This window comes from Tupaia chinensis, unplaced genomic scaffold, assembly GCF_000334495.1.
Source record: "Tupaia chinensis unplaced genomic scaffold, TupChi_1.0 Scaffold000486_1, whole genome shotgun sequence".
Classification (NCBI taxonomy): domain Eukaryota; kingdom Metazoa; phylum Chordata; class Mammalia; order Scandentia; family Tupaiidae; genus Tupaia; species Tupaia belangeri.
In genome coordinates, this window is record NW_006159998.1 from 567,561 (window position 1) to 579,896 (window position 12,336).

The window sequence follows — 12,336 nt, forward strand, 5'->3', positions numbered from 1 at the left end:
TCCATTCTCCTTGGGCAGACATGCACACACAGCTTTCTAAAGCTTCCATGTCTAGAACTCGAACCACATAGTCAGCCATGTAGGAATCCAGCCATCTAAATCACCTTGACACTAACTAGCAAACACATCATTTATCTTTTTTTTTTTTTTATAATTTTACTTGTAGCTTGTACTTACTGCATTGAGAATATAACATTTAGATCACAAGAAATAATAGATTTTTATTCTGAAAATATAAAACTACATAATAAATGAAATGTTTCCATTTTTATCCTTATTGAATACCTCAAATAGTATTTCAAATTAAGTAGGTAAACATCAATATTAGCCAAATTATCTTTGAGTACTGGAAGAAAAAAATAAATGTTTTGTGATCGAAAAGGAATCATGAAATAGAATATTTAGTTCCATTCTTAGAAAATTAACTAAAGGGGCCAGCAGATGGTGTAGTGGTTGAGGCACTGGACTCCCACATGGTCAACAGTGATTCAGGTTCTGGACCTGGTGTCTTGAAACTCATGCCAGGTGCATGGGTGTGCATGCCCAAGATCCCAGGAAGAGAATGGAGGAGAAGGGATTGTGAAGTGGCCATTCCCCTTGAGGGATGATTTCTTGCCTTCTTTCTCTTTTTCTCACTAACAAGTGCATCTATACTATAGCAATAATCTCCCCCCCCCAAAAAAAAACCTAAAAGGCATATAAGATTGGATCTAGAAATAATCAATTTAATATAATGAAAATAACTATAGTTAAAAATAAATGGCAAATAGTGAGAATTGATGAATGATAAATAAAATACCCTACAACAAAAAGGATATAAAGGAGTGTCAACAAGTATTGAATTAATGCGGAAATTCTCAATAGTTAACAAAACAAATAGCTAACAAGAAAAATAAATATTCATGCAACTATTTACATACACAGATTTCTAGTGTTTGAAAAATATAAAAGATAAAGAATGTACACGATTTTTAGAAACCATGACTGTCTTTTTCCAGTAAAATACTTATAAATTTGGTGTTTGTTTTCTTTTCAATACTACAAACTCTCCATATACATTTATATGTTTGCTGACAATGAATATTTTTAAAAATCTCAAGAATAACATGTGTCCTACAGCAAATATTTCTTAAAATAAAAAAGTGAAACATTGGTCCAGTAACATTTTGTTTCAAGCTGAAATGAAATATAAGAGTGGGTGCAACAATCACTGATACCTAAGAAACAGTTTTCACACAGATCCAGGGGGCAGGTTGGAAATGACAGTAGGCAGTGTAAGTTCATTTTTTCCCTCTCTGTTTCAATTTAAAATACATATGTTTGTAACAGACTAGAGATATATCTTGAAATAGCACCTACATTGCCTTTTACAAAGATAATGAATTCTCTACCAGGATAGTGTTTAAAAACTGAAATTAATCATGATAAATCAGGGCAGGCAGATGGTGAAGTGGTTACATCACTGCACTCACACATGGCCGATCACAGTTTGAGTTCCTACTCTGGAGTTTTGAAAATCACGCAGGGTTGGGACCAGCATTTGGCGTAATGACTATACCACTGGACTCCCATGTAACTGACCACGGTTAGAGACCAGGACCTGGTGGCTTAAACTCATCCTGGGCATGTGTGAGTGTGTGCCCAAGATCCTAAGAGGAGAATGGAGGAGAAGGGATTGTGACATGGTCATAACCCCTGGGAGTTGACTTCTCACTTTCCCTTTTACTTTCCTGTGTCTGTCTCTGTCTCTCTCTCTCTATTTCTGGCTAGTGCACGTGCCCTACAGCAAAAACCTCTTTAAAAAAGAAGAAAAAAAAGAAAGAAAGAAAGAAATCACTCAGGGCGTGTGTGCCCAAGATTCTGGGAGGAGAATGGAGGAGAAGGGATTGTGACATGGTCATAACCCCTGGGAGTTGACTTCTCACTTTCCCTTTTACTTTCCTGTGTCTGTCTCTGTCTCTCTCTCTCTCTCTCTGAATAGCCCATGTAACTTAAGGCAAAATTCCCTAAAATAAATAAACAAATATATCATGATAAATCAAACATATTCAAGTAGAGGTAAGTGAACGTTGATGTTATATTTCAAAAATCAGATAGAAGAATGAGGACAACACACTAAGAAAAGCAGAGATAAGAAAAGTACTGAAATGCATAATTTTGAGCTTAAGAACTCCAGCTAACAGGGGCCAGCAGATGGCCTAGTGGTTATATCATTGGACTCTGACATGGCCGACTGAAGTTTGAATCCTGGACCCAGTGGCTAGAAACTCATGTAGGGCCCATGTACATGTGTGACCAATATCCTAGCAGAAGAAGTGATTGTGGCATGGCTATGTACTCTGGAGGGAGGGGTGATTTCTCACTTTCTGTCTTTTGTCTCTCTCTGTCTCTGGAGAGCACATGTGCCCTATAACAAATAGCTCTCCCTCCAAATAAGTAAATGAATAAATGTCCAGCTAGTTATAATGGACAATTAAGAAGTATTAATGTTTTGGGGAGGCCAGCAGGTGGCATGGTGGTAAAGGGCACTGTACTCCCACATGGCTGACTATGGTTCAAGTTCAGGACCTCGCAGGTTTCTTTCAAACTTTCTCTCTCTCTGTCTCTTCCTTACTCTCACTCTTGCTCTGTCCCTCTCTGGTCAAATTAAAATAAAGTTAAATAAATGAATTCTTTAAAAGATAAAGAGTATCAAATTTTTTTAAAGTTTGCTATAAGACTGGTGGGTCTGGCAGGGAGCATGAGGGTTAAGGGCACAGAATTCCCACATGGCCAACTTCAGTTTGAGTCCCTGACCTGATATCTTGCTTTCTTACTTTCCCTCTCTCTTTCTTCCTCTCTCATTCCGTTCCTCTCTGGTCAAATTAAAGTAAATAAGTAAATAAATAAATAAAGTCAAATAAAATCTTAAAAAAGTAGACTTGTGCACTGGAAAGAAAGTGAGAGAACAGAGAGAGAATGTGAGAGTTCAACCCTCCTCCCGATGGAAATGGCCTTGCCGCAATCCCCTCTCATCCATTCTCCTCTTTAGATAATGGTCTTGGTGTATTTTTCAAGCCAATGTGCTCAGAACTTGAACTGCCCATTGTCCATGTGGGATCCAGCAACATTAAATACCACACCTCTAACTGACCCAAGAAGTGTTCATTTTTAAGGACATTCTCGCTCCTGCCAGGATCTGATAGTTTGAGAGAGTAAGAACCTGAATTCCATAGGTATTGGAGAGGACAGCATTGCCCAGGGTCAGGAAGCAAATTTAAATGAGTGGTAAGCATAGGCACGAAGGCAAATATTAAGGTGATGCATTAGAAAGAGATACAGTTAGTACTGATAAATAAAGAATATTTTTAGAGAGAATCTAATGTTTTCAATGCACATATAGTCTAACAAAGATTTTTTTTTTCTTTTTTTAGAGAGAGATTTTCACTATAGGGCACATGCACTTGCTGGAGACAGAGGGGCAGAAAGAGAGAAATCACTCTCCAGGAAGAATAGCCATGCCACAATCCCTTCTTCTCCATTCTCCTCTTGGGACTTTGAGAAACACACACACACACATGACCAGTGTGACTCTTAAACTGCTGAGTCCAGGACTTGAACTGAGGTTGATATTGTAGGAGTAAAACAATTATCTCTTACAACATGTGCTGGTCCTGGAAAGATATGTTTCTGTTATGAGAAGAAAATAAATTTCTCGTTAATTCCAAAATCTCTTCCTAACACGATATGAATGAACATATATATGAATATTTTGTTATGTTGAATTTTATTATATTATATATAATTGCATATGTTACCAAATGTTCTTAATCTGTTCCACTGAGGGAAAATACAGCTATCACTAAATCAAGCAGAGTATGACATTTATGTTACACAATCTTTGCATTTATATTCTCTGTTTTTTTAGGAGACTGTAAAACTCTAAAAATTAAGACTTGACAGATACTGAATTTATTAAGCTTTCAAACTCAACATTTACTTTCAAAAAATGCTTTCAAATTTGGATTTCTCTCTTTCCTTATTATGGAGGAAACTAAAAGCGAAATGTATAGTGTCTATGAAGCTTGTAGAACCCTACAAAAAATATAGTATGCTTAGTGGTCATAATGCATCAGGTAAAAAACTGAAACTTATTTGGTGTAAGTCTGTTCTAAACTAATATTGATTTATATTTATATATGTTTCTGTAATTCACTATAGAGAAAAAAATGCATGCTGTCTTAAAATTTCTGATTTCTCTCACTACATAATTTTCTGAGTGATTTTTATGTTAACAATGGTAGCTTTAAAATAGCAATGACAATTTACAAGTATATTCTTTCCTAACCATCTTTTCATTTTCTCCCTTAGTGAATATTTGTCTATATCTTCAAAGATGTGAAAAAAACTTTAATTTTTTTTTCTTCTTTGAGTAGTACTGAGAAATTACTGAATTTGAGAGAGTCATTGTTATAAGTTTTATGGCAGCATATGGTGGTTCTTCTCACAGCTGCTACCAAATAGGATCAAGTCGTGCCCAAATGATATCAGACATATAGTGAATAATGACACTACATAAAAGATAATCTCTTGGCCTGTTACATTTCTTTGTAATCACTCTCATTAAAAGACAGTATTCTTGCTTTAGTTTTTTTTTTTTTTTTCTATGAGAGGATATTTACTTATGTTTTATGTGACTTTACAAGTTGTGTCGGACTTTCTCTTCCCCTCTTGCTTGTGAAAATAATGTATTCTTACGGCATGTTTACTTAAAGTTAAATCTGAAATAAGTATTCACAAAAATATGATGTGTCCAAACTCTGTTGACAGTTTCTACTGAGCTATACCAAGGAATAAGAAACACAGTCCCAGCTTTAAGGGAAGTTGTCAGGGGCATAGAAGACCTAGAGGTATAAAGAGCCCCCAAAAGCAATCCTCCTTGCCACATGTAGGTAGGAGTTAGAGATTCTAAGTTGAAATCACACTGCAATTTAAAATGAATGCTATTGAATTAATGGAGTCATTCTACATAATTAAATAAATTAATACTTAAAAACACTTTTGGTTACTTTGACTATGATGTAACACATACATTATCATATATAATACATAAGACAGATACTTGAGAACCATCTAAGGGAACCACATCTGTCTCATGTGTCAGGCAATATTTCGTCTAATCACCCACTAGCAAGATATACTTGCTCTCATGCACTCTATGTTAAATTAATATTCTGCTTTTGGTCTTTCAGAAAACTAATATTTACCATTTTGGAAAACAGCAGTTAGCGTAATGACTATGTCGCTGGACTCCCATGTAGTCAACCACGGTTCGCATCCTGGCCCCAGTGGCTTAAACTCGGGCACGTGTGCATACGTGCCCAAGATCATGAGAGGAGAATGGAGGAGAAGGGACTGCGACATGGCCATCCCCCCTGGTGGGAGATTTCTCGCTTTCTGTCTCTCTGTCTCTCTCTGTCCTTCTGGCAAGTGCATGTACCCTATAGCAAAAACCTCTCCAAAAATAAAAGAAAAAAAAGAAAACTAATATTTACCATTTTTAATAATTTACACTGACCAGTTTGGGGGTCCATATGCTTCAATTCAATTATATTTTGAAAATGAGAATGATCAATGACCGACAGTGACATGCTTCCAGTTAGATAAATAAAACAGATGAAGTTCCTACAATTATATTTTTAATGCACTGTATTTTATAAAGTCATTATAAGTTAACCAATCAAAAGGTCAAAAATATTTAGTGAGCATTTGCTTCATGATTGGGTATAGTAGGACTTTTTTAAATAGATTTTTGCTGTAGGGCATGTGCATTTGCTGGAGAAATAGACAGTTATAGAGAGATACAAAGTGAAAAATCAACTCCTAGGGAGATGGCCACACCACAATTCCTTCTCATCCATTTTCCTCCTGAGAGCATGTATCCAAGCTCACCTGGCGTTAATTTCAAGACCCCAGATCTGGTTCTCGAACTGCAGTCATGTGAGAGTCCAGGGACATAACTGCTATGCCATCTGCTGGTCCCAGTACTATATTGTTTTAATATATTTAAAATTTACTATTGTATGATATTAGTTTTTATATTTAGAATTTGTCATATATTCACCCTTAGACTTTAGTTGTGCTCTTTGATCCTAGGGTTTAAAATGGTAGAATATGAATGAAGATGATAAATTTTCTATGCTAATTACTCAAACACCTTTAGTTGATAGACAATAGACCAAAAGGACAAATCATTAATTTTACTACTTACACAGACCAAAAGCAAAAGCACCAGAAGTAAGTCTCACTTTATTAAATAAATTTATTCTCTGAAACTTTACTAGTATTCTCAGTCCTTTTTTTTTTTTTTTTTTGGAGAGGTTTTTGCTGTAGGGCACATGCGTTCGCCAGAAAGACAGTGAGAGAGACAGAAAGCAAGAAATCACCCCCCAGGGGGGATGGCTTTCTGTCTCTCTGTCTGTCTGGCGAGCGCACACACCCTGTGTCAAAAACCTCTAAAAAAAAAAAAAAGAAAAACTCCTTCTCCTCCAAGAGGACTATGGTAGAGTCTGGCTTGATGTTCTCCAAAACCTTTCTCTTTCTTTGATACATAGACAAACAAAACATCATCCCTGGAATGCTCATATTTATTTTGGACCATGTGATTCAGATCCTCAATATGATGTGTAGAAATGCTGTCTATTATGTGCTACTGCTCTTTAGAGTGGGTTTTCTTCCTTATTGTCTCTCACTGCTCAGTTCTTTGACTATTAGTCCTGTAGTAGACTAGAAAGATAACCATGTGAACAGTGAGACTCTTAGACGGGAGAACTGTTTCTGAATTACTAGCTACAAAATTGTACTGGGATATGAGTATAAGATATTTCTTTGTTTTGCTAAGCCATGGGTATGTCTGAGATATTATTTAAATTTTTAGATTTTTTTCAGTGCTTGTGATATTATTAAATTGAATAATGCAATTGCCAATTCTCATATCTAATGATAGGATGGGGGCAAGATCTGTCTACTCTAATGGGAAATGAACACTGAAATTTGTCCTGGTCTGTATGGAACTGACAAGTTTGCCAGAAACAATGAGTGTAGTTCTCATCAGTAGAAATAAGTGAAAAAAGCTCCGTGTGCAAATCCCAAATCAGTGACAAAAAGAGGACAGAGGGCCAACGTAAGTGGCATGCTGTACTACGTAGAAGCAGATTTCACATCAATAGAAACACTGACAAATAGTCATAGGGCCCTAAATGGAAAGGAACAAATCAATTACATGCAGAAATAGATTTTATGCCTGTCAATCTAATCTCCATACATACCTGCAAATGGCTGAAGTGGGAGAAGGATGATGAGAAGAAAGGTTTCTGCTTTGAGATTTTGCCCCCTGCAAAGGCACTCCTCGCTTAATGCCTGAGTTATATTCCTATAACTTGCTCCTTAGGTGAGTTGATCGATATGCGAAGAGTTAAAAGCCAGCTGTCTTGTGTGTTCTGGCCCCACAGGGTACATATTTTTTAATAGATATTATGTGATGCTACACTAGAATAATAGAGTAATTCTACCCATACGAAAAGCATAGATACACTCCAGAAAGTAACAAGACACACCACAACACGTTAACATAAATCTGTTGTCATCATTTTTATTTATTGTGAATACTACTATGGATACACAAGAAAGTATGTACCTTCTTGTAATTCTTATGATTATGAATGTGTCATGTAATGAATACTAACCAACTATGGGAACAAGACAGACAGAGTAATAAGATTATTCCAGAAACACACAGACTGAAAAGGAGATTCTCTGCCCTGGACAACTGGTCTTAAGTCTGAGTGGTTGTAGGGACCACCAGATGGTGGAATGGTTACATCGCTGAACTTACTCATGGCTGGACCTGGAGGCTTGAAACTCACACCAAGTATGTGTGGGTGTGTACCCAAAATCCTGAGAGGAGAATGAAGGACAAGGCATTGTGGTATGACTATCCTCCCTGGAGGGTGAATTTTGCTTTCTTCTGTATCTCTGGCAAGCGTACACAGCTTAATGTAGAAATATCTCTCTAAAAAAGAAAAAAGTTTAAGTATCTGTTATACAGGTTAGTCATTAAGTGTTTAAAATGTTTTTTTTTTTGAGGTGGCTTATATTTCATTTGCTTTTTAAAATATTTTTATTAACATACAATATTTTTGCATAATCATGTGGGCACAATACAGTTTTTAATAATTATTTTTTAAATTTTATTTATTCATTCATTTATTTTAATTTGATCAAAGAGACACACAAGCAGAGAGACAGAGAGAGATAAAGTGAGAAAGCAAGCCACCAGGTCTGGGACGCGAACTGTGGTCAGCCATGTGGGAGTGTCCAGCTCTTTAACCACCACCCCACATACTGGCTCCAAGGTTTTATTTATTTATATATTTATTTATTTATTTGCTATAGGACATGTGTGCTCACCAGAAAGACAGAGAGAGACAGAGAGACAGAAATCACCCCCCAGGGGGGATGGCCATGCAACAATCCCTTCTCCTCCATTCTCCTCTCTGGATCTTGAGTGCACACAAACATGCTCCTGGTGTGAGATGAAGCTACTGGGTCTGGGAGTTGAACTGTGGTGGACTACATGGGAGTTCAGCGATGTAGACGTTATGCCATCTGCTGGTCCCAAGTTTCTTAATTTTTAAAAAATCAAGACTTAGTCACTGTATATCTTTATAGTGAACAACATGGTTTTTCCTGGAATAAATACAGTATATATTAGTCAAGTCAAAGGTATAACCATATACATTATCATCAACAGATTTCTAGTTCATTTGCAATCATTTAGAAAGCTTCCATGATGGGTGATCACATAACATAACTAGAAAAAGCAATCTAAATATTTGCCAGCAGAAATGACATTCCTTAATTCCACAGAAGTTTACCTATGAAGAGACCATTCCTCTTTTAATAGGGATCTCACCACCCAGTATGCTGAAGACAGCAAGTATCGCATGTTTGTGTCACCTTACATGTTTTACTAAATTTTTGTATTTTCTAGATCTGGTGAATTATGGGAATGAAATTAAGAAAGGCAAATTTGCATCAATTACTAAGGACCTTAAATGTAATAGCTAGACAGATTCTTAACTGTCTCTGAAAGTAATACTACACAATTAAGTGGTATTTTGCTGCCAAGAGATTCCTCCCTCAGGGGAGCTCTTTGACAGTGAGGGACTGCAGAGGTGGATGAGTCTATCCAAATAAAGTGGTTTTGAAAAGTGACCAGAATGGTTGCCCTGAAGAAGCAGTCTTCTAGAAATTAAATTGATACACAAGAGAAGATCTTCCCCAGGGTGAGAGTTACTGTTCCTATTTAAGAGCAGTTGATATTTGAAGCAAGCTAAAGATATTGTAGAAATAGACTTCCAAGAAAAAGAAAAGATCTAAAAGTTTATAGTGTCACTTTCTCCCACACAGACAATTCATGAAAACACATGAAGGTAAGTTATAACTGTGTTGCTACATTATGTTAAATATATTTCTAAATGTGAGAATCAAGATTCAGATAAGAGCATGAAATTTTGAGAACTTAATCTGAAAACGAGTTAGTTAATATCAATAATGTAGCTCTTAATTTTGTATAAAGTTAAATAAAAGTAAGTCCATATTAGGGCCAATAGGTGGCATGCTGGCTAAGGTGCTGAACACCCACATTTCTGACCACAGTTTGAGTACTGGACCTGGCACTTTGCTTTCTCACATTCTCTCTCTTTCTCTCACTCTCCCTCTGTCTCTCTGCTGAAAACATACATGTGCCCATTAGCAAATTAAAAAAAAAATTGTAATTGGGGCCAACAGTTGGTGTAGTAGTTATGTTGCCGGACTTCCACATGGCCAACTGTGATTTGAGTCCTGGGCCTGGTGGCTTGGAATTTACACCATGCACATGTGCATGTGTGCCCAAGATTCTGGGAGGAGAATGAAGGATTAGAGATTGTAGCATGGCCATACCCCCTGGTGGCTGATATATCACTTAATCTCTCATTGTCTAGATCTCTCTCTCTCCATTGAGCACAAGCACCCTCTGGTGAAAACCTCTACAAAATAATAACAATAATAATAATGATAAATAAAATTCTTTAAAAAATTAAGTTTATGTCAAATAATAATGATATTAATAACACAATCATTTATTTAAAGTAACTTGGTAACAACTACCAATGGAATGATGGACATATAAGAGAATATTTGCCTGGTCATATTTATTTATGAATGTGATAATTCAAAAGTATCAGCCGATGGCGGTAGAAGTGTGCAGATACATTCAAGGAGATACGGAAGTACATAAATATTTGTTTTGAAAAGTTGGTAAAAACAACACTGAGAAAATATAAAAGGAATCATCAGACAATGCTGACTTGCCAACTTCAGAGCAGATGACATTAATATGAAGTATAGCAAGACAGGGTGTTTGTAATTTCATTTTGCTTTCTTTTGGTTTTCAGTGCCATTCATATGCTTTGGCAACTTGTATGACCAGGGTAAATTTTAATCAAATTTATACTACTACAAGGCAAGTTATCAAGGGAAGTTGAGGAAAGGAGTTGAGTTTGATAATAGCAAATTACATATAAGTAAAGAGTCTTACATGGACAAGGAGAGATATATTAAAAAACATTGCAATGTATGGGGAATATTTTTTGATTAAGTTAAAAGCTCATTAATATTTGTGAAAATTATCTAGAGAGTGCTAATAAATAAGGTTAATAAACAACATGCTGGGATTAATATTTTTATATTTAGTAATAATAATGGGAGAGAATAATAGCAATGCATATATTTATTTCCTCCAATAAAGAAAAGTGATTCTCATTGGAGTATGAAAGAGGTGACTAAAAACTCCTTTTGAATAAAAATTAAATATAAATGTCAAAGAAAAAGTTCATTTATAAATTGAAAGAAAATAAAATATGATTATCAATACAATAGAAAGAGCCTGTATTGCAATTCCACTCTTTTTGTTGAAATAATAAAATATTATTTCTCCACAATGTTTTCTAAATAATGTACACTTCTCAGTACCTCTGGTTCATTACAACTAAGTCTATAAAATATATTAAAGTCTTACTTCTTGAATTGATTTCAATTCCATTATCAATCCCCTTCTGAAGTTTCTCACTAATCTCCTAGTAAAGGTTATATCATTTCTTACTAATGGTAGAAATCATTGGACAAATTATGTATTTTCATGCGTCTCTTCCAGTAAGCAAAATAGGAAAGTATGGTTTGACATGTGAATGAATTAATCATTATGAATTTACCATGTCTACAGATAAAGCAAATTAAAGCAGAAAATTCAAATATCACTACGATGATGGATTTTGTTCTCTTGGGGTTTTCTGATACTCCCAATCTCCAATGGATTCTGTTTGGTGTATTTTTATTCATATACTTGACTGTCTTGGTGTGCAATAGCATCATAATACTAATTATAAAAACCGACCCTGCTCTCCACACACCCATGTACTTTTTCCTTGGCAATTTTTCTTTTCTGGAAATCTGTTATGTAACAGTAACTATCCCAAGAATGCTCATGGACCTTCAGACTCAGAAAGGACATATTTTGTTCCTAGCCTGTGCTACACAGATGTGTTTTATCCTGATGCTTGGAAGCACAGAGTGTCTCCTCTTGACAGTGATGGCTTATGACCGCTATGTGGCCATTTGTAACCCTCTCCATTATGCTCTTGTGATGAACCACAAGGTCTGCATCCAGCTGGTGGCTGCCTCCTGGATCACTGCAGTTCCAGGAGCCATTGGACAAACATGGCAGATTTTCTCTTTGCCTTTTTGTGCATCTCACACAATCAATCACTTGTTCTGTGACATACCACCAATACTTCAACTTGCTTGTGGGGACACATTTGTGAATGAGATAGCAGTCTATGTAGCTGCAGTGTTGTTTGTTATGGTTCCATTTCTGTTGATTGCTGTATCCTATGGTAAAATTATCTCCAACATTCTAAAATTGTCATCAGCCAGAGGGAGGTCTAAAGCCTTCTCCACCTGCTCTTCTCACCTGACCGTTGTAGTGTTATTCTATGGGACAGCCACCATCTCTTATTTACAACCCAAACCAAATCACTCTGAAAGAATGGGGAAGTTAATCTCTCTTTTTTACACTGTTTTCATCCCAACTTTGAATCCCATCATATATACACTGAGGAACCAAGATATCACAATGGCACTGAGAAAACTACTAGCTCAGTTATTATCATGACGTAAATCCTCAATTTATAGAAATAGTCTGTTTAGGGACCAGCAGTTAATGTAATGGTTATGTCGTTGGACTCCCATGTCAAA

The 12,336-nt window shown here is 36.1% G+C and overlaps 1 protein-coding gene across 1 annotated transcript; it reads left to right on the forward strand.

The window, feature by feature from the left end:
* The first annotated feature begins 11,287 nt into the window (after positions 1-11,287).
* On the forward strand, positions 11,288-12,253 carry LOC102475955 (olfactory receptor 10AG1-like). Its single transcript, XM_006156287.2, has one exon. It carries the CDS (start codon positions 11,345-11,347, stop codon positions 12,251-12,253), a length of 909 nt encoding a protein of 302 aa, XP_006156349.2. The 5' UTR covers positions 11,288-11,344.
* Positions 12,254-12,336: the final 83 nt, after the last annotated feature.